Below are 23,451 nucleotides of genomic sequence, written 5' to 3' on the forward strand. Positions count from 1 at the left end.
AAACACGGACATCACTCGCATGGTTCGAGGGTCGTGCAATTTTGTTTAATCTCACCCATAGACTTGCATTGGCGAATCTATACGACATACGAGGACAAAAGCAGCCTGCTGCAATTTTTGTTTTCTAAGTCTGATCTGAGAAAAAATAAATAAATAAAGATGAGCAGAGTGGAATCCGATTTTTTTCTCTGATTGATTGCACTTGTCCTTTTTTCTCGCAGATGAGTATCAGTCCAAAGATATTCCATCCGATGAACTTGGTTTGCTTATTCATCAAGTGATCAGCAGCCGTTTACACCAATAGATTAGGGTACATTTAAAATGCACGATTTCAAACGGATATTACTTTGGCAGCTGTCTTCACAGGCGTGTGGCACTGTCACTCCATGCTAACTCTGTAGTAAGAGAACTGCTGTCCGGAACAGTTCAACTTTTAACTATGCAGGCCCTTTGGTGTGAATACATTAGATCAGGGGTCCCCAACTCCAGTCCTCAAGGCCCACCAACATGTCATGTTTTCAGGATTTCCTTTGTCTTGCCCAGGTAATAATTGCATCACCTGTGCAATGCAAAGGAAATCCTGAAAACATGACCTGTTGGTGGGCCTTGAGGACTGGAGTTGGGGACCCCTGCATTAGATCACCAAATTTTGTACTTCTTACAATGGTATAACCATTTATTTACACACAATAGAAGTATAAAGCTTTTGTATAAAAACAGTTTTACCCATTGTTTTCCTTGCAGTAAATATGTGACACCATGTATAAACTGGTTATTTTGAAAAAACATACAAATATAAAAAAAGCAGAGAAAAACAAACAGTTTATAAAGACACACTTATAAAATGAAATGCCCCTGAGATACAGTGCTACCAGCAGAAGAGGGCACTTGGACAGTGGTACAAGTGCAGCCCTTGATCCTGAGTACAACATGCATCACTTGACCTATTAGGTTGCTATGAAGTAAATTTCTTGGGGTGATAGCGCTGTTCAAACTGAGCCACGTCAAATTTCCTTTTGCATCCCGCGTAGTTCATGTAGCGAATTTTTCCAAAAACCGCTCTTTCAGCCCAACCCTGGTCATGGATTCCACAAATAGACCACATGCAACCTGTGTAAGAGAGGTAGAGAGAATAGTGAGGATCGTACAGGAATCTACATATTCAGGCCATAGGGAATGTATTCTAAGAAATCATTTATTTAACTCCTTTCCGACATAAGATACACATGTTGGGAATTACTGAAGTACATGTACATCACTGTGATCAGGGGAAAAAAAATGGGTTAACCTGCATTACCGTCAAAGGAAGATTAGAATAGCCAGAATCTAATTGTATGCGGTTTAATGGTCAACGTGTTTTGAACTATACGGTGTTCTGATGAACAAATACTTTGAAATGTGTTGCCCATTTAACAAGCATACAATTGGATTTTGGCTATTCTCATCTTCATTCGATGTCAGCACAGGTTAACCCATTTGTTTCCATTTTTCTTCTCGATTTCTCCTGCATGTCTGCAGAAGCCCAATCTCCATCAATGGTTGAGTGAACACAACCCAAACATGTGAGCACCATTGTGCATGTTTAATCAAATTTACTCCCAGATAAGACCCTATTGCACTTTTTAGCCTTTCCAGTTTTCTCTCCATAAACTGACCAGGGGGGCACAGAAGCTGATAGCCACTTTAACTGACATTAGAGCTCCAGAAATATTAACCACTTTCTGCCATCGGACGTTCTATACCATCCATGTGTCCTGGGACTTATTTCCCATGGACGGGATAGTACGTCATACGCGATCAGACGCTGACTTCCGGCACTATGTGCCAGGAGCGGTCACGGATCGCTCCCGGCACATTAACCTCCGGAACACCGCGATCAAACAAGATGCTGAAAGGGAGCACGTTGAATTGGAAGTGTCTCACCTGCTGGTTGTACTGAATTGCAAATCTGAGATATTTCTTGTGCCGGGGGTGAATCGGCACGTGAAAGTATGCATCCTTTAGGTCGATGGTTGCCATAAAAAAATTTGGACCTATCAGGGGAATAGCAGATTTCACTGATTCCATTTTGAATCTGCGGTATAAAAAATGACGACAGATCTTTCAGATTTATTATGACTCGCGCCTCCCCTGATGGTTTCTTTACCAGGAAGAGTCGAGAGTAATGGCTTTAACCCCATTCCTCGGGGGGTACAGGGGAGATTGCATTTGATTTTAGGAGATCCCCAAGACCTGTCATCATCATTGTATGTGCTCCCTGGGATGTTGGGGAAGTAATTCCAGCCAATTCTGCGTTGAAAAAGTAAAACAGTGCTCCTTCCCTTCCGAGCTCTGCCATGTACCTAAATGGTACTGGGGGCCAAAAAAATCATTTTGTGGAAAAAAATGTTTTTTATTTTCACGGCTCTGCGTTATAAACTGTAGTGAGACACTTGGGGGTTCAAAGTTCACATAACACATCTAGATAAGTTCCTTGGGGGGGTCTAGTTTCCAATATGGGGTCACCTATGGGGGGGTTTCTACTGTAAAGGTATATTAGGGGCTCTGCAAACGCAACGTGATGCCTGCAGACCATTCCATCTAAGTCTGCATTCCAAACGGAGCTCCTTCCCTTCAGAGCTCTGCCATGCGCCCAAACGGTGGTTCCCCCCACATATGGGGTATCAGCGTACTCAGGACAAATTGCACAACAACTTTTGGGCTCCAATTTCTCCTGTTACCCTTGGCAAAATAAAACAAATTGGACCTGAAATAAATTTTTTGTGAAAAAAAGTTAAATGTTCATTTTTTTTTTTATATACATAAGTGGGATGCAGATGACTTGTGGCTGATAAGTATCTTGATTATTTTCTGCGATTTGGCATGGCAGCATTGTCTGGAGGAACTAATTTGTTTTAACTCTTTGTGACCAGCCTTTACATGTAGACGCTGTTTTTTTTCTCTATGGTACTGATTGTAGCTGGTTATTTGATGTTACCATACCTTATTTTAGGAAATCTAGGTCCATACATTGGTTAGTGGACATGTATATATAGGCGTATTTTTGTGGTATGCCCACCATATGATTAAAATGTGCTCATGTGATCAGATTGGTTTGCATCCATATTGTGTTGTCCTAACTAGGGCACACCTCTTGCCATACTAGCGCATTTTCATTTAATTCTGCACTACAATCTGAAGTGGTGGTTTGCACTAGATAGCCTATTATATATCGGCATTTACGTGTGCATGGAGATTTATTTGCACACTTATGGCATTTATTTCTGCTGCACTAGCATATTTTCATTTGAATCTTGCACTGTAATTAAAACACTGATATATGCTTGTTAACCTGTTATATATCTGCATTCAAGTGTGCATTGAGGCCATTTTACGTTTAAGAGGTTTCTTTTTTCTTCTTTTTATGCATTATTAGAAGATGAAAACTATTTAATGAATATCTGAATGTGGGCACTAACTGCCACTTTTTTGAAAGTAAAATCTAGTATTTACTACGAGATAAGCCCCTTTTACATGTTTTTTTGGTTATTTTTTGTTTGTGTGTTTTTTCTGTGTCACATCTTTGTTGTGCTAGGGTGACTTAAGGACATCGACGTTGAGCGGGGGCGCCATGTCGTCAACAACTAGGGTGCCAAACTCCGCAGACAGGAAGGGCCTCATTAGGGCCTACTAGGGTGAATTTAGTCCCACCGTTTTTTATATATATTAATTAAAAAATTAATTAAAAAATAACACTTGTATGTGTATATATATATGGTATATACTCGAGTATAAGCTGACCCGAGTATTAGCAGAGACCCCTAAACTAGGAAAACTTATTGACTCGAGTATAAGCCTAGGGTGGAAAATGCAGCAGCTACCGGTAAATGTCAAAAATAAAAATAGGTACCAATAAAAGTAAAATTAATTGAGACATCAGTTGGTTAAGTGTTTTTGAATATCCATATTGAATAAGAAGCCCCATATAATGCTCCATACAGCTCATGATGGGCCCCATAAGATGCTCCATATTAAAATATGCCTCATATAATGCTGCACAAAGGTTAATAATGGCCCCATAAGATGCTCCATAGAAAATGTGCCCCATATAATGCTGCATAAAGGTCGTGTTTTGGAACGGGGACAGGTGAATATTGCGCGGTCCCTGCTTCTTTCTTACAGATGGTCTCCGGGCGCTGACAGCTTCTTCCAGCGTTGAGCGGTCACTGGTACCGCTCATTACAGTAATGAATATGCGCTACACCCCTATGGGAGTGGAGTCGCGTCCATATTCATTACTGTAATGAGCAGTACCATGTGACCGCTCAACACAGGAAGAGCTGTCAGCGCCCGGAGACCATCAGAGATGCAGGGACCTCGCCAGGAGCATATATATATATATATATATATATATATATATATATATATATATATATATATATATATATATATACACATACATATACACACACAGACATATATACACACATACAAGTGTTATTTTTTAATTAAAAAAGGGTATATTTTAGGAGGTTTTTCTTTTGAGTTGGTGTGTAGGCAGGGAAAGTCAATGGACACTGATTTCCAACATTGGTGGGGATCCCACAAGTCTGACCTGCGCCTCAGAAATAGGATATTACATTATGAGATGAGAATATCTTTCCAAGTAACAAAACTTTGACATACATCAAGCACAAGCAACACAATAAATCTAGGAGTGTTTCTGTACTTGCCTACATAGCCATTCGGATCACGTCCATCCAACTCAAAGCGATCATTAAGATAAATGGTGAAACGTAAGGCTTCTTCTGGGGAACTGGTCCACTCAAGTATCTTCTTAGCCCAGTACATGCGCAAGAAGCCATGCATCTTACCCTCATGAACCATCTGCAACTGATTCAAGGAAAGTGAGGTAACCTAAGGTTAGATCATTTTAGTCCTGAACTCAAAGCCACACACAAAATGTAATTGCAAATTCGAAACGTAGCCCACTATGAAGAATTGTTATGCCATTTCAATTTAAGCCTGTTCCTTATTGCCACAGAATAGATCCATTATATAACAACCTGTTTCCATAAAACAGTAATTGAACTGAAGAATAAAATAAAACTAGAACACGAGTATAAAATAACATTTTAAAACTAATGTGACATTTAATTTAGAGTACCGTATATACTCGAGTATAAGCTGACCCGAGTATTAGCAGAGACCCCTAAACTAGGAAAACTTATTGACTCGAGTATAAGCCTAGGGTGGAAAATGCAGCAGCTACCGGTAAATGTCAAAAATAAAAATAGGTACCAATAAAAGTAAAATTAATTGAGACATCAGTAGGTTAAGTGTTTTTGAATATCCATATTGAATAAGAAGCCCCATATAATGCTCCATACAGCTCATGATGGGTCCCATAAGATGCTCCATATTAAAATATGCCTCATATAATGCTGCACAAAGGTTAATAATGGCCCCATAAGATGCTCCATAGAAAATGTGCCCCATATAATGCTGCATAAAGGTCGATTATTGCCCCATAAGATGCTCCATACAGACATTTGCCCCATACAATGCTGCATAAATGCTGATTATGGCCCCATAAAATGCTCCATAGAAACATTTGCCCCATATGCTGTTGCTGTGATTTAAAAAAAAAAAAAAAAAAAAAAACCCATGACATACTCACCTCTCGTCGCTCAGGCCCCCAGCACTTGCAATATTCACCTGTCCCCATTCCACCGCCGGGCGCAGCTCCGTCTTCCGTGTCCTCTGCAGTGACTGTTCAGGCAGAGGGCGCGCACTATACACGTCATCGCACCCATTGACCTGAACAGTCACTGGAGAGGACGCAGAAGACAGGGCGGCGCCCTGCGGTGGAACGGGGACAGGTGAATATTGCGCGGTCCCTGCTTCTTTCTTACAGATGGTCTCCGGGCGCTGACAGCTTCTTCCAGCGTTGAGCAGTCACTGGTACCGCTCATTACAGTAATGAATATGCGCTACACCCCTATGGGAGTGGAGTCGCGTCCATATTCATTACTGTAATGAGCAGTACCATGTGACCGCTCAACACAGGAAGAGCTGTTAGCGCCCGGAGACCATCAGAGATGCAGGGACCTCGCCAGGAGCAGGTGAGCATGTGACAACCGCCATCCCCCCTTCCCCGCCAACAATGACGAGTGTAAGCCGAGAGGGGCACTTTCAGCCTAAAAAAAAAAAAAAAAAAAAAGGGCTGAAAATCTCGGCTTACACTCGAGCATAAGGTAATTTCTGTTTTATAAATTACAGATCTATAATTAGATTTTTCAAAACATCAAATTAATTTATTTTTGACAAATCCAAATCAAAAGACTAATCCAATACCTGAGCTGCGTTCCACAGAGGATCATGAGTCTTCCCACTCTCCAGTTTCTCTAGAGTATAAAGATGTGTCCGCTTGTCCTTTGCGTGATCTTTCAGAGTATTCTTGGCCCAGTCATATGCACCTTGTTAAAATCAATGGCAGTACTTTCAGAAAAAGACTAAACCTGTACCTTACTAACAGTGACCATCTGTCTAACATCAAAATGCCCAAAGTTTTTTTTAACATCATTTAAGAATGTTATTAAAAATTAAAGGGGGGGGGGGGGGGTCTCATCTTCCTATTGCTCCTATAGGCCACAATGGAAAGTGATGTGCACAATCATCTCCGTGCACGGGCTACTACACATTGTATGCCTCCAGAAAGTGGAGAATCCCAAGAGTTGGGAGCATTTTGGAGAATCCCATGAACATGCCATTAGTTAGAATACCACTTAAAGGGGTTGCATAAACTTTGCCACTGTGTGACTGCAGACTTGTGAGCTCTCACGATGCGTGCAGAGTTAGGATTCTTGAGTGGATTGAGCATGACCACTCCATTTGCACATTTTCTTAACCCCTTGCACACTGTTGCGACTTTTATGGATTACCAATAAAGAACCTTATTTTTACTGAAGACTGACAAGCTGGATTTCTTCTATTATTTCAAACTCCTTTAAAGGAATGTATCACCAGTATATTGCTTACCTCTCTAAGGGCAGCATTATGTAGGGACAGAAACACTGATTACAGCAATGTGTCACTTACTGGGCTGCTTGCTGCAGTTTTGATAAGATCAGCATTTCATCTGCAGATCTACCAGTTTCCTGAATGCTGAGCTCTGTATAACCCCGTTAAAAAGTGCAGATTGGCAGCTGTCTGTGTACACTGTGCATAGGCAGGAAGCTGACAATCAGTTGTAGGCGCGGGGTTATACAGAGCTCATGAATATGGAGGACTACATAGAAACAGGTTTACAACTGATAGTGATTTTATTTTACTAGCAGGAAAATATCAAACCTACAGCAAAGAGCACAGTAAGTAATAGATAGCTGGTGGGGTAGCAAAACACTGATAGCATTTAAATAACCCTTTAAATGTATTTCTTTAATCTACTACCGATCCTGGCTTGCCATTTTGTATCTGCGTTGTATTCATAATTCTGGTCCTGCTGGAGTAAACCAACAGTAGACTGACAGATTTATCCCCAACATTTTAGCTCTTATACGTAACATGTCAGATTGCTGTATTGCCCGTTATACATACAGTGGGCACTTCCTAGAATAAAAGTTATAAATGCCTCGTCACACCCTGCTGAACACTGCATGCACAATAGCGGGCCAGAGAGAACGCCAACACGGAAGTCTCCATGTGTTACATGTATTTCACTCTTCTATACTAAAGGAGGAAGACCGAAACAGACTCTTGACTGAATTTCTATACTTTCTATACTTGATTTTTTCGCTATATGTGGATGGGGTTTTGCTAAGACCTTCCACGTGTATTTTAGTGTCATCCGACCAAGACAAGAGTGTCTGAACTTCTATACAAAAGGATAAAAATAGTTTTAATAAGTTGACTTTTACAAAGGTAAAGTGACATAATAAACATATTAATTAATTAACTATAGAAAAAAAAAAGAAAGTTGGTATGAAGTATCCTATGGCAGACATAAGGACAACGTAACAACGCTTAATTCCCTAGTTCCTGAGAAGTGTGCAGATAGGAATCTACATTAGGTGGCACAGAATACAATACGACCACTTTGCAATCACTGTAAAATCCTGAAAGGTTATCAGTGATGGTATTTTTTTAATTTTTTTTTATTATTTATTATGCTTACATAGCGCTTTCATATTTCACATCAGTACAGGGTTGCGAGCCAGATTATGTCAGGTGTCTTTAATGGAAACCCCTACACACAACATGTAACAAAGTGATACCGTCTGATATCAGAAGTACATGCGTACCTTGCACCGTGTCGTAGTTTTTGTTGTAGAAACAGTAATTGTCGGCCAGCTCTCTCCTCACTACAGCTTCCTCCACAAAGCTGTCCACAGACTCCCTGTACTTGCTGCGGTACTTCTGCACCTCCAGGATAGCTCGCTGCACTGACAGCTGACCTGAGGAACAACCATAGAAATATGCATGTATACAGTACATAGGCAGACTGAAGCAAACAATGCGCAATACTGGCTCGCATACAGCCTGCCATAGATCTTGGCAGTGCAAGTCCACTATAGACAGGATGATGCACCGCAATGCACAGGACGACGCATGAGCGTTTTGCTCATTCATTAGGTGGTTGTTAGTTGTTTACAGAGCAAGATAGTCCTGATGGCGCCCACTGCCCTGGATGAAAAGCAACCACACACATTAATGGTCTCAGGATGCCTAAGGCTTCATGCCCACGATCAGGAAATAGCAGTGATTTGGATGCAGGGTATTTTCGCTGCATCCAAAACGCTGGGTTAAATCCACATGTGTTCACCGAACAATGAAAATTTACTGCATCCAATATATTCTATTGTGGACATTTCTGCTACGTAGACGAGCGTCTCCGCAACAGAAATTGTCATGCTGCGGCCCGTAAATCCGCACCGCGGGGGAGTTTACGCAGCATCAAATAGAAGCACAGTCGGCATGGGATTTATAGAAATCCCATCCACTGCACTTATGTAGAACACAGCGTTTTAGACGCAGTGCAGGCGAGTGGTATCCAAAACCATTGGGTACGCAGGCCATACAGATGTATGCGGATGCCTCCACATGTGTTGTTATGAGGCTGCGCCGACCACAACAAAATGCAACATATTGCGTTTGATGCAGGTCAGCGCAGCGCCAAGACGACACATGCGGAGGCATCCGCATACATCTGTATGGCCTGCGTACCCAATGTTAGATAGGGGACGCATGCAAACGTAGGCGGAGCTGAAGGCACAGGCACGGCAGAGGGCAGGGCTTAACGGAGGAAGGATTTTGTCCGCAGCCCTGCTGAACGCTAGTGTGAAACCAGCCTTCGTGGAGCTCCACATTATGATAATAGCGTAACACTGTTAGGGTATGTTTCCATGTATGTGTTAAATGGGTTTTCCAACTAACAAAGTTCATTTTAATCAATAGATCTAGGAATAATATTAATTTCCACAATTAGATGTGTGTAAATAAAATGTTCCTGTGCTGAGATAATCTTATAAATGTGCCCCTGCTGTGTACTGTGTAATGGCCGTGTCTGACCGTACAGGGACATGATCTGATCATACCGCAGCTCCTGGGCAGGGGAGGAAGCAAAAGAGTATACTGACAGGACAGCACGGGATCACAGCTGATTCTTTTTGAAAGATAAAGCTTTTCTCTGCCAGTTTTTAAAAAATATTTTACCTAAAAGAATAATTTTTCTCCCATGCTGTACGGTCTGTATATACTGTCTTTTGCTTCCCAATAGCTGAAGATCACACCATATCTCTGCACGGTCAGACACAGCCATTACACAGTATATAGCAGGGGCACATTGATAAGATTATCTCAGCACTACAACATTTTATTTACACGCATCCAATTGTGGAAATTTTTTTATTCCAAGATCTATTAGTTAAAATGAATTTTGTTTGTAGGAAAACCCCTTAAAGGAAAAATCTTGTCACATGGACGTGTGACCGCTGCAGCCAATTATTGCCTGAAGTGGTCTCATGCCATCCCCATTGCTAAAAGATAACTACAAGAAAGGGGGCAAATTGTTACTGTATGGGGAAACTATTACTGCAGGGAACAAAGAAGGTTTTATTATTTTGATGGACAAAGGGTCATATTACTCTGTAGGGGGAAATTACTGCCAGAGACACAAAGAAGGGTACTAGGTCTGTGGGGCAGAGCACTGTAACTCAGGCACAAAAATGGGAATTTTACTTTGTGATTGCCACATTGAAGGAATTATTACTGTATTGTAGAGGCATTAGTACTATCAAGAAGGAACTTAGGGGAAGCAGAAGGACGGGGTGTTGTGCATGTACAACAATCATGGATGGAAATCTTGACTCGGATATTGAAGGTATTGCTAAGCAGGCAATGTGCCCCCTGTAAATCACTGCATCTGGGCATTATTTAGAGGTATGCTATCAAACACATAGCCGAGCTGCTAACCCTGCTGTGTTATCAAAGTTGTCCTGTAGATATGTGGTGTCTCATATACATTCTATATTTGGGATCTCATAAGTACACTAGCAATGCCCCTGCTGTAAAATGGCAATAAGAAGAAAATACAATAACTCACCAAAATGAAACCATGGAGACAGGTTGCTGAGAGCTTGACAGTTCGGATTGTTTCGGTCAGCGTTAAAATTTTTTAGCCGTTCCGATATAAACGAGTGGAGCACGGTCATTGCCGCCTTGGAGCCTGGTTTTGCCCATTCTACTTCTTTAACTGTACGATCTACTTCCAAACTGGCATAGCACTTATCCCAGTCTATAGGCTGGAGGAGAAGGATGACCGGTAAGGCACATACACAGAATTAACTCCTAACCCTGATTGCCATGTATTAAGTACAACATTTATCAACAATAGAGCTACTGAATTGTAAGCACATCATAAGGAAAGCCAACAAAACGAGAGGAAAAGGCTACGGTTATCTATTCTGATATATTTTCAAAAAAGTAGAAAAAATACCAGGTTGTAACTTGGGTTGTTTTTATTTCTTTTAGATACTTTTCTCATACCATTCAATGTAAGAAATACCACCTCCTGCCGAATACTAGGAATAAGTGTCCCTGGGTGCATTGGTTAGTTCTTCCTGAACCTCCCAACGTCAATACTAACCTCAGCCACCAGCTTGGAGTTGTAGGGATGAGTAATGACTGGAGGGAAATCGGTGAGGAACTGAGAGAGCTGGTCATGGATTTTTCTCCGAATGGTACGAGCTCCATACTCCTGTTTATTGGAAGCAACCCAGCAGGGGACAATATTATGGGCATCCACCTGGAAATGAACCAAAGTCCTTACACGTACAACTACTAGGGTGGGTTCACACATTATAAATGTGACGGATTATTGTTTGACCATTATTTTTTTTTTTTAAGTGCATTTATCACTACATCTAAACAAAAAATTTAAAAAATGTTTTACCTGCACAAGAGGAACATCTTTCGGTAAACGTTCAGAGACATCGGACACCCACTGCAAGGGGACGCGCAGCGGTGCAAAGTCAGTCACCACCCCACCAATCCTATGTTCTTTCACAAAACTTGGGAGAACATCCTTTGCATATCCAATAAGCAAATGGAAGGGAATGTTGAGACCTTTACAATTCTGAAACAAAGATATTCTGGATGATTAAGATGTCCACCATATTTGAAATCCCCCTTACCCATGTTCCTTTTAGTCATACCTCCGCCACTTCTTGCAGCCCCTTCAGCATGAATCCATAGTGTCGAATGGTGGCTTCTAAGAACTTTGGAACTAAACAGAAGACGACATGCAGTGGGAGCTTTTGCTTCAGGGCCAGGCGCTGAGCATACAGAAAGGCCCAGTTATCTGAAAAGTGAGATACAAGTAGAAATTGTCAGTGTCTTTCAGAACATCTCAAGTTAGGAACAATTTAAAGGGAGAGGTGTCCACACTAAGAGAAAAAGTGGAACAGTTACTCATTACAACCCATGAGAGGGATGCGGTCATTTCTCGAGTCTTCTAAAAATAAGATCTAAAGGTTGCTACAGGGAATTAATAAATGTACCTTCAACTCTCTGATCCCTGGACATCCAGTACACTATGCCCAGGGCATCATCTTTCAGGTCCACCTCTTGAGACACCAACCGTACCCTCTTCTTGTTAAATTTAAAGTCAGACACAGAGTTCGCAACACCTAAGCGAGCCTTCTTCACTGCCTCCAGCAGATCTCCATCTATATTACCAGCTTTTTTCTCTTGTGTCTTCCTCTTCTTGGCATCACCATCTGAGGCCTCACTGGTACTCGCATCAGCTATTACTTTAGACTTCCTCTTATTTTCTTGGGGGTTTTTTCCTTGATTTTTGGATGCAGCGCTTGATTTGGTCTTGGCGTCATCTTCCTGGCTGGCACCAGACTTCTCGCTTTCACTTCCTCCCCTTTTTCCCTTTGGAGCCTTTGCCTTCTGAGACATGGTTCGGATTTTTGTCAAGGGAAGAATAAGATGCCAATAGCGCGGAAACAGTTTGGCTTTTCTAGTAGAAAATGAAAAAACAAACAAAAACACATTCATTTAAAAGGAAAATTCTCCTAAATATTACAGTTGCAATTTCTGTACATTAGATAATTTAGATATTCATTCACTAGGGGGAGGGGAAACCTCTAAAAAAACATTAAAAGATTGAGTAGACCAAGATACCGATGCAGATATCATTGACACACATTTAACCAGTAACTGGGCAGAGAGTTTCATCATATCAAGTTATCCATAAAAAGCACAGAAGACTAAATACATGTATGACTGGCAGGTCCAGACAAAGAAAATCCTGAAAAGTCCTACAGACCAAAACGAATGGCTGCTGAAATTAATAGATGGCCAACAATTATATCAGGATGCCATAAGAAGGAGGAATTCAGCACTGGCGTCCCCCATCTATAACATGGGTCCTAACAATGTGGCCCCCTGAGATCAACTAGTCAGATTCAGCAGATCAAACTGGGCAAAAATAATCTCCTGGAATTTGCAGTTTAATGTGACGGTCTTAAGGTACCTTCACACTGAACGATATCGCTAGCGATCCGTGACGTTGCAGCGTCCTGGCTAGCGATATCGTTCAGTTTGACACGCAGCAGCGATCAGGATCCTGCTGTGATGTCGTTGGTCGCGGCAGAAAGTCCAACACTTTATTTTGTCGCTGGACTCCCTGCAGACATCGCTGAATCGGCGTGTGTGACGCCGATTCAGCGATGTCTTCACTGGTAACCAGGGTAAACATCGGGTTACTAAGCGCAGGGCCGCGCTTAGTAACCCGATGTTTACCCTGGTTACCAGCGTAAAAGTAAAAAAAAAAAAAACACTACATACTTACATTCTGGTGTCTGTCCCCGGCGCTGTGCTTTCCTGCACTGACTGTGAGCACAGCGGCCGGAAAGCACAGCGGTGACGTCACCACTGTGCTTTCCGGCTGGCCGGCGCTCACAGCCAGTGCAGAGAAGCACAGCGGAGGACAGACAGCGGAATGTAAGTATGTAGTGTTTTTTTTTTTTACTTTTACTGGTAACCAGGGTAAACATCGGGTTACTAATCGCGGCCCTGCGCTTAGTAACCCGATGTTTACCCTGGTTACCAGTGAAGACATCGCTGAATCGGCGTCACACACGCCGATTCAGCGATGTGTGCAGGGAGTCCAGCGACGACATAAAGTTCTGGACTTTCTGCAGCGACCAACGACATCACAGCAGGATCGTGATCGCTGCTGCGTGTCAAACTGAACGATATCGCTAGCCAGGACGCTGCAACGTCACGGATCGCTAGCGATATCGTTCAGTGTGAAGGTACCTTAATCTAATGTGCCAGCTTCCACAGCTGTATGGGGTCCTGGGACAGAGCCAAACAATTATCACAAATCTTATACTTTGTAAGAAAACCCTTTAGAAGGAACCGGTCAGCATGCAGGCACCATAGAGCAGGAAACGCTGAGTAGACTGATATATAGTATTGTGGGAAAAGATCCTGGATTATCTGAGCTTCAATCATTTAAAGGGACACTGTCACCTGAATTTGGAGGGAACAATCTTCAGCCATGGAGGCGGGGTTTTTGAGTGTTTGATTCACCCTTTCCTTACCCGCTGGCTGCATGCTGGCTGCAATATTGGATTGAAGTTCATTTTCTGTCCTCCATAGTACACGCCTGCACAAGGCAAGATTGCACCTAGTGCAGGCGTGTACTATGGAGGACAGAGAATGAACTTCAATCCAATATTGCAGCCAGCATGCAGCCAGCGGGTAAGGAAAGGGTGAATCAAAAACCCCGCCTCCATGGCTGAAGATTGTTCCCTCCAAATTCAGGTGACAGTGTCCCTTTAAACCTCTGCTCTTTCTGGGATTTCCAGCGGGCGGTCCTATCAGTGACTGACATTCACCTCCTTATACGTTCTCATACAAATACAGCTGTCAATCACTAGTAGGACCGAACGATAGACCAAAAATCCCAGAAAATGCAGAGGTTTAAAGCATATTGCTAGAGTTTTTTTTTTTAATCTTATTTCAGGGCTGGAGTGGAAATTCCCGGATATTATACTCACCAGCTGCTGTGTTCAGCTGTTCCCAGCGGCCTTACGGTCCCGTGATGCCATCTTGTGACCACAGCTTCTGACTGACCAGAAGTCAGAGGTAATGGTTGCAGGCTCTCAATGTAAGTTTATGGGAGACTCGATTTGGTTCTCACTTACATTGAGTAGTGACTAATGATGAGTGAGTGTGCTGAGATAAGGTGTTATCTGAGCATGGTAAGTGCTAATAGTGTCTTCGGAGTTGTCATGGATCCCTCTCCGTGCTGTCACTAATTTGTCACGTTCCTGCTCTCAGCACGTGACTTGGGGTTGTGCCTGCAAGGGTTAATCTATCTCCCCACTCTAAGTCCAGCATTCAACCTCTGTCCTATGCTGTAAGGGGAGCATAAATCACACACCGACCCAGGCCACACACCCGCTCATACACACTGCCACCACTCACCGAATACACAGGTTATGAGTCCCGGAAATATTACTAATACTGTCTACCACTCATAAGGCTCACACACATTAGGCTATGAATTCTTTAGAACATACAAGGTTCAACTGTTAAAGTTTTATGCTTTAATACAAAAAGGTTCAGTGCTTACAGTAAAGAAAAAGGTATACAAATATGGTATGAATACAGGTATGCAAAACAGTATAAAATAAACAGGAGAAAACTTACGGAAATAGCTAACTTGTAGTCTGCTTCTGCTCCCTGAGGGGGGGTGAATACGGATTGGATCACATCAGCTTCCCAGGCTGCCCTCACATGTGAACAATTTTGAATGTATACAAGCCAAACTTATAGAGTCACCCTGGAGGTCAGATTTCTAGACCAGTTGATATTCTAATTGCTTGTTTTTGATTGGACCACGGCCGCGCCCCCCAATGAATAGATTATTTTCTCTGAGATTATTTGTGTAAAGCTTCCCACAGATAGATAGTGTCAGGCTGTAATGGACATCTCTCTTCCAAAGGTGTGAAGCCCTTCCTCTCTTTCTTGATTCCCTGCACGACCCCCTCGTGAGATTGGAGACAGATGTTTGCTGTCTCAGGAAAATGAATATTAACACCTGGGTGAGACCTGCAGCCTTCAGGACAGATGTTTAAGTATTACTAGAAAATACAGAGAGTAGAACGGCACTAGAGTAGAACGTCTCCAAGCAGTCAGGACTATTAGCGGACAGCTGTGTATACAGGCTCCACAATCAGCATGGGAACCGGTGCTCTGCATAAATATCCAACAAGAAATCCATCAACAGCAGAGAAGAAGAAAATATGCGGCACTCACCCCGGGATAACTGTGAAGATTGTGGTCTTTATTGGAGAAAAATGCAAGTTACATCCATCAGGACATCAGGTATATACGAGGGTGCGGTATAGGAGCTCGGACGACGGCCGTTTCGCACACACAGGTGCTTCGACGGGTCCGGATAGTAGATTACAAAACATCATTTCCTTTTAAAGGATATCTGACGTATAATAAAGAACGTGATCTGAATAAACTAATCAATGTGCACAAACTGTGAAAGTGATAATGCATATAAATAATACATATAAATAATCTACATTGCAGACTGACATATATCTGAAGAATATATTAATCTAATAATCATAGTGTTATTTACGAGAATCATCCGGAATATCAATTATAACACTAACCAAGACTATTGCCTATAAGGAATTTACAAGAATACGGACATATCAAGACGGTCGTTTAGACCAATAGGTCCTTGTGCATTTGCATTAAGGATCCATTTGGCTTCTTTTTGTAATAGAATCCTATTTTGATCTCCTCCCTTTTGCGGGTATGGGACTATTTCAATGCCAGCAAAGCAAAGTGAGTCTTCTGGCTTCTTTTAATAAATATACCCCAAGATTTACATATAGACGTGCTCACAACCTGTCAGATTTATTAGTGCATAATAGAATTACCGCACCCAGTAAAACTTGGCTCACTTATACTCCTCCAGCCGGCAATCATAAATGTGGCAGCTGTAGATTTTGCAGCTTACATGTTACTAATAATCCACTGCAGATAGGTTCTATCACTCATGTCGTGACAGATTTTATCTCTTTTAAAAGCAAGTTTGTGATTTATGTTTTGTTTTGCCCGTGCCGATATTTCTACATAGGCAAGAAAATCAGACCCTTGATTGTGCGTTTTAAAGAGCATTATAACTCTATTATGTCGGGAAAAGGGTGCTTAAGATTAATTCAGCACGTTAGAGAAAAACATAACGCTAACCCAGACTCACTTTGCTTTGCTGGCATTGAAATAGTCCCATACCCGCAAAAGGGAGGAGATCAAAATAGGATTCTATTACAAAAAGAAGCCAAATGGATCCTTAATGCAAATGCACAAGGACCTATTGGTCTAAACGACCGTCTTGATATGTCCGTATTCTTGTAAATTCCTTATAGGCAATAGTCTTGGTTAGTGTTATAATTGATATTCCGGATGATTCTCGTAAATAACACTATGATTATTAGATTAATATATTCTTCAGATATATGTCAGTCTGCAATGTAGATTATTTATATGTATTATTTATATGCATTATCACTTTCACAGTTTGTGCACATTGATTAGTTTATTCAGATCACGTTCTTTATTATACGTCAGATATCCTTTAAAAGGAAATGACGTTTTGTAATCTACTATCCGGACCCGTCGAAGCACCTGTGTGTGCGAAACGGCCGTCGTCCGAGCTCCTATACCGCACCCTCGTATATACCTGATGTCCTGATGGATGTAACTTGCATTTTTCTCCAATAAAGACCACAATCTTCACAGTTATCCCGGGGTGAGTGCCGCATATTTTCTTCTTCTCTGCTGTTAAGTATTACTAGTCACACAAACCCATAGTTCACTGCACACATACGTATATACTCGGGTATAAGCCGAGATTTTCAGCCCACTTTTTTGGGCTGAAAGTCCCCCTCTCGGCTTATACTCGAGTCATACCCAGGGGTCGGCAGGGGAGGGGGAGCGGGGGCTGTCTAATTATACTCACCTGCTCCTGACGCGGTTCCAGCACGTCCCTGCCTTCCCGGCACCCCAGCTTATTCCTGTAGTGAGCGGTCACATGGTACCGCTCATTACAGTAATGAATTTGCGCCTCCACCTCCCATAGGGGTGAAGCCGCATATTTATTACTGTAATGAGTGGTAACGGTGACCGCTCAGTACAGGAAGAAGCTGCAGCGCCGGGGAAGTAGGGACTGCACAGCGCCAGGAGCAGGTGAGTATAACGGGGAGGGGGAGCGCTGCGCGATATTCACCTGCTCCTCGTTCCGGGCACCGCTCCATCTTCAGCGTCTTCTGCAGTGACGCTCAGGTCAGAGGGCACAGTGATGTGGTTAGTGCGTGCCCTCTGCCTGAACGTCAGTGCAGATGACGCTGAAGATGGAGCAGCACCGGAACGAGGAGCAGGTGAATATTGAAAGTGCCGGGGGCCTGAGCGACGGAGAGGTGAGTATGTGATTTTTTTTTTTTTTTTTATAGCAGCAACAGCAAATGGGGCAAGTGTCTGTATTGAGCATCTATGGGGCCATAACGTTTGTGCAGCATTATATGGGGCAAGTGTCTGTATGGAGCATCTATGGGGCCATAACGTTTGTGCAGCACTATATGGGGCAAGTGTCTGTATGGGGCCATAACGTTTGTGCAGCACTATATGGGGCAAGTGTCTGTATGGGGCCATAACGTTTGTGCAGCACTATATGGGGCAAGTGTCTGTATGGAGCATCTATGGGGCCATAACGTTTGTGCAGCACTATATGGGGCAAGTGACTGTATGGGGCCATAACGTTTGTGCAGCACTATATGGGGCAAGTGTCTGTATGGGGCCATAACGTTTGTGCAGCATTATATGGCGCAAGTGTCTGTATGGGGCCATAACGTTTGTGCAGCATTATATGGCGCAAGTGTCTGTATGGGGCCATGACGTTTGTGCAGCACTATATGGGGCAAGTGTCTGTATGGGGCCATAATGTTTGTGCAGCATTATATGTCGCAAGTGTCTGTATGGAGCATCTTATGGGGCCATAATCAACGTTTGTGCAGCATTATATTGGGCAAATGTGTCTATGGAGCATCTTATGGGGCCATTATTAACCTTTATGCAGGATTATATGGGGCATATTTTAATATGGGGCATCTTATGGGGCCATCATAAGCTTTATGGAGCATTATATGGGGCTCCTGATTCAATATGGATATTCAAAAACACAACCTACTGATGTCTCAATTAATTTTACTTTTATTGGTATCTATTTTTACTATTGACATTTACCGGTAGCTGCTGCATTTCCCACCCTAGGCTTATACTCGAATCATTAAGTTTTCCCAGTTTTTTGTGGCAAAATTAGGGGGGGGGGGTCGGCTTATATTCGGGTCGGCTTATACTCGAGTATATACGGTATATGTTTATACATATTTCACTACAGGAGTGCTCAAATAATATGTTTGAGTTGTCAAGGCTGCATGTCTAACAAATAGGTAATCCCAGCATGTGTTGCCTCTATCAAACACCCACGAGACATGCAGCCCCAGGGACTGGAACATATTATTCCAGCACTCAGAGCATACTCAATTAGCACTAGAGCATGCTCAGATAACACCTAATCCCAGCACGCTCACTCATCACTAGTAGTGACGCTCACCCAGCAAACATTTGAGCCACCTGACAGGTCCTAATCTGCAGAAGATGAGATGAAGATGGAGGCTAGTACGGATAAAACTAGGGGCAGGGACCTTAAGAGTAGTGGCACCACTCCAATACTGAAATAAAAAATAAATGCTAGAGTTGTGCTTTAAAGGGAACCTGTTACCCCCAAAAATCGAAGGTGAGCTAAGCCCACCGGCATCAGGCTTATCTACAGCATTCTGGAATGCTGTAGATAAGCCCCCGATGTATCCTGAAAGATGAGAAAAAGAGGTTAGATTATACTCACCTGGGCGGGCGGTCCGGTCCGATGGGCGTTGCGGTCCGGGGCTTCCCATCTTCTTACAATGACGTCCTCTTCTGGTCTTCACGCTGCGGCTCCAGCGCAGACGTACTTTGTCTGCCCTGTTGAGGCCAGAGCAAAGTACTGCAGTGCGCAGGCGCTGAGAAAGGTCAGAGAGGCCCGGCGCCTGCGCACTGCAGTACTTTGCTCTGCCCTCAACAAGGCAAAGTACGCCGGAGCGTGAAAGCAAGAAGAGGACGTCATCTGATGAAGATAGGAGGCGCTGGACTGGACCGCGACGCCCATCGGATCGGACCGCCTCTGGGTGAGTATAATCTAACCTGTTTTTCTCCTCTTTCAGGATACATCGGGGGCTTATCTACAGCATTACAGAATGCTGTAGATAAGCCCGATGCTGGTGGGCTTAGCTCACCCTCGATTTTGGGGGTGACAGGTTCCCTTTAAAAGGGAACTGGTCACCAGAAAAAGATACTATTAACCTGCAGATATAGGGTTAATCTGCAGGTTAATAGCGTTACTAACCTGAATGTACCTGACCACTGCAGGGAGAAATAAACTTTGTCCCGTGTTCCACGCCCCCCCGCCCTGGCTGACAGAGGTCCCTAATGCAGATGGAGTGTCAGTCAGGGTCGGGGGTGACAGCAGCAGATTAGTGACTGAACCCGTGCCGATGCCGTCCCCCTCACTGAATCTGGAACACTCCGGGGGCAGAACATCTATGTTCTTCTCGCAGTGTTCAGTTACATGCAGGCGCCAGGCAGGTTAGGCTACTTTCACACTAGCGTCGGAATCTCCCCGTCGCAATGCGTCGGGCAGATTCCGACGCTAGCGTTTAACGCACTGCACAACGGAGGCAGCGGATGCATTTCTCCGGCGCATCCGCTGCTCTATTGTGAGGTGCGGGGAGGTGGGGGCGGAGTTCCGGCTGCGCATGCGTGGTCGGAAAAAGCGGTCCGTCAGGAGCAAAAAACGTTACATGTAGCGTTTTTTGCTCCCGACGGTCCGCCAAAGCACGACGCATCCGTCGCACGACGGATGCGACGTGTGGCAATCCGTCGCAAATGCGTCGTCAATACAAGTCTATGGGGAAAAAACGCATCCTGCAAGCACTTTTGCAGGATGCGTTTTTTCTGCAAAACGACGCATTGTGATGGATTGCAGAAAACGCTAGTGTGAAAGTAGTCACACTATCATCACCCTGCAGATTAACCCCATATCTGCAGGTTAATAGCGCTATTTCTGGCGACAGGCTCTTTTTAGATGATGGACGGCATTATCTGGTGAGCGGCCCCTTTGATGTCATTCTTCCCACCCTTACAGGTACACTCCGGCATTACCTGGGCTGTCAGGCGGACGACACTGATCTCTCAGCCTCTGGATGTCACCAAGGTCCCAGTCACTGACAGGAAGCAGAGATCTTAAAAACAAGACACAGAGTCTATTACCACAACATAGGAGAACTGGCTGCGGCCGTGCACAGCACACCCCTACGGCGGCGGCAGAGCAGGCTGCGGTGTGTGTAGTGACAGAGGACACTGCACATCCCCGTGTACTGAGCGGAGTGCTGCAGTAATAGGCTCGCACGTCTCTGTGCCCCGCAGCCGTGCGCTCCGCTCTCCCGTCCCCGGTATTTACCGTCCGCGCTGCTCCTCCTTGTGTAACATTCACACGGCGGCGCCACAGCCGCAGCACCTTACATAACGCAAAGGATAGGGGGCTTTCAGGATGACGTCACGTGCGCTCATTTCCGGAAAATGATGGGCGGACAGCGACACCTGCCGGTGGAAGAGAGAAGCTGATGAGGAAACTACGCTGGCATAGGAACTAAGGCTGCAGGAAGGCTGTCAGCTGTCAGTAGTAGGCTGCAGACTAATCACACTGCCATTCTATCATGTGATTGACAATCAATCCAGCATTTATTTAAACAGATAAACATGGCCGCCATCAGGGCATTACCGCCCTTATTGGCGCATGGGGTCCGGTGAGCAGGCCCCTCTCTTCTGCTCACCAGGCCCCAGTGGCAGGATTCTCCCTGTTCAGATTAAATCTATAGTTAACAGCCTCCAGCCAATCCCAGGCCAGCAGCTAACAGTGTGTATGTCGCCACTGTCATGTCCCAGGTCGTCCGCGCCTCAGTTGGACTCAGGGAGAAAAGAGAATTTTTAAAGGGAACCTGTCACCTGAATTTGGCGGGACCGGTTTTCTGTCATATGGGCTGAGTTTTCGGGTGTTTGATTCACCCTTTCCTTACCCGCTGGCTGCATGCTGGCCGCAATATTGGATTGAAGTTCATTCTATGTCCTCCATAGTACACGCCTGCGCAATATTCAATCTAATATTGCGGCCAGCATGCAGCCAGCGGGTATGGAAAGGGTGAATCAAACACCCGAAAACTCCGCCCATATGACCGAAAACCGGTCTCGCCAAATTCAGGTGACAGGTTCCCTTTAATTACTTTTTTTTCATAAAACTGCACTATGGGGGAAGAATAGAGAAACATGGGGCAAAATGGAGATGACATGGGGCAGAATGGAGAGGCATGGGGCAGAACGGAGTAGACATGTGCAGAGCGCGGATCACCACCAAGTTCCTGCCGGCCGACTCCCAGGTGAAAATGCAAATCACTCACTTATCCAGCTCATGCAAATATTGAATGGAGGAGATAAAAATAGAATAAAATCTTGTCCTTTGTTAGTGCATCATAAAAACAAGCTGACGCGTTTCAGGCTGTACTGGCCTTAGTCATAGCAATGACAGTATCCTCCAAAAATCTTTTGGCCAAAACAAAAACTGATGGCTGTATATGTAATCTAGTGTTTGATGGGAACTGTAGATGTGTGATTGGTGAGGATGTGGTGAAGGAGCTTTTCTAAGAGGAAGCTGTGGGACTGTGGAAGGTTCAAGGGGTGGAGGCAGAGCTGCGGTGGAGCCTGAGCGGAGTCTCAAGGGGGCCCAAAAATTTTGCCTGTATGGGGTCCTGAAATTCCCGGTGGCAGCCGTGCAGATGAAACCAGTGTATTCTAAGTTTCACCATTGTAAATTTGGAACCTATGTATTCCTGAAGCTGTACCTGTAAGGCGTCTTTCACACTTGCTTCGGTACAGGGTCATCGCAATGCGTCGGCCTGATGTACGTTGTGCAAATTCGGCACAACGTGGGCAGCGGATGCAGTTTTTCAACGCATCCGCTGCCCATTCTATGTCCCGGGGAGGAGGGGGCGGAGTTCTGGCCGCGCATGCGCGGTAGGATATGGCGGACACGACGTACGAAAAAAGTTACATTTAATATTTTTTCGTGCCGACTGTCCACCAAAACATGACGCATCCAGTGCACGACGGACGCGACGTTTGGCCATACGTCGCGATCCGTCGGCAATACAAGTCTATGGGAAAAAACGCATCCTGCGGGCACATTTGCAGGATCCGTTTTTTCCCCAAAACGACGCATTGCGATGGATTCCAAACGACGCAAGTGTGAAAGTAGCCTAAGCTGGAGCTGCACCAGACCATGGGCTCACCTGTGGGCCATCCAGGGCCAGATTTTTCACTGATTGTAAACGTCATTTGGTTATGCAGGTGTCTGGATGCAACTCACAGAGGCTCAAGGAGGAACAGTCAGGAGTCAGGTATGATTGCAGTGCTACAGTGCTACAGTGATTTAAAGTAACTCTAAACCATTATTGTTAGTAGCTAGGCAGACCAACATTAAAACAAGGATAACAATAAATATGGAAAAGCAAAGGATGTCTTTCTCTGTTAAACGTCAATGTTCTTTTCCCAACGGTGGTGCGCCCAGTCATGGGAGCCACCACATAGGCTAATTCTCTGCAAATCTGGCCCCAGCAGAGGTCACCGGTTCTTCCCGTTAAGCCGCAAGTCTCTCTCTCTCTGACTTAGTTTCTGAAAGCCTGTTGAGTAGTGTTGAGCCACCTCCCTAGTGTTCGGGTTCGG

General features: G+C 44.1%; 1 protein-coding gene across 1 annotated transcript; it reads right to left on the bottom strand.

The window, feature by feature from the left end:
- Positions 1-647: 647 nt before the first annotated feature.
- Positions 648-21,251, bottom strand: LOC138638061 (deoxyribodipyrimidine photo-lyase-like). Its single transcript, XM_069727033.1, has 11 exons — positions 21,137-21,251; positions 20,839-20,918; positions 12,039-12,505; positions 11,694-11,839; positions 11,432-11,614; positions 11,126-11,284; positions 10,583-10,781; positions 8,283-8,435; positions 6,337-6,458; positions 4,713-4,872; positions 648-1,110 (listed from the first exon to the last, which is right to left on the bottom strand). Exons 3-11 carry the CDS (start codon positions 12,442-12,444, stop codon positions 956-958), a joined length of 1,683 nt encoding a protein of 560 aa, XP_069583134.1. The 5' UTR covers positions 12,445-12,505; positions 20,839-20,918; positions 21,137-21,251; the 3' UTR covers positions 648-955.
- Between the last annotated feature and the right edge of the window lie 2,200 nt (positions 21,252-23,451).

The sequence above is a fragment of the Ranitomeya imitator genome, chromosome 5, assembly GCF_032444005.1.
Source record: "Ranitomeya imitator isolate aRanImi1 chromosome 5, aRanImi1.pri, whole genome shotgun sequence".
NCBI classification, from domain to species: Eukaryota; Metazoa; Chordata; class Amphibia; order Anura; family Dendrobatidae; genus Ranitomeya; species Ranitomeya imitator.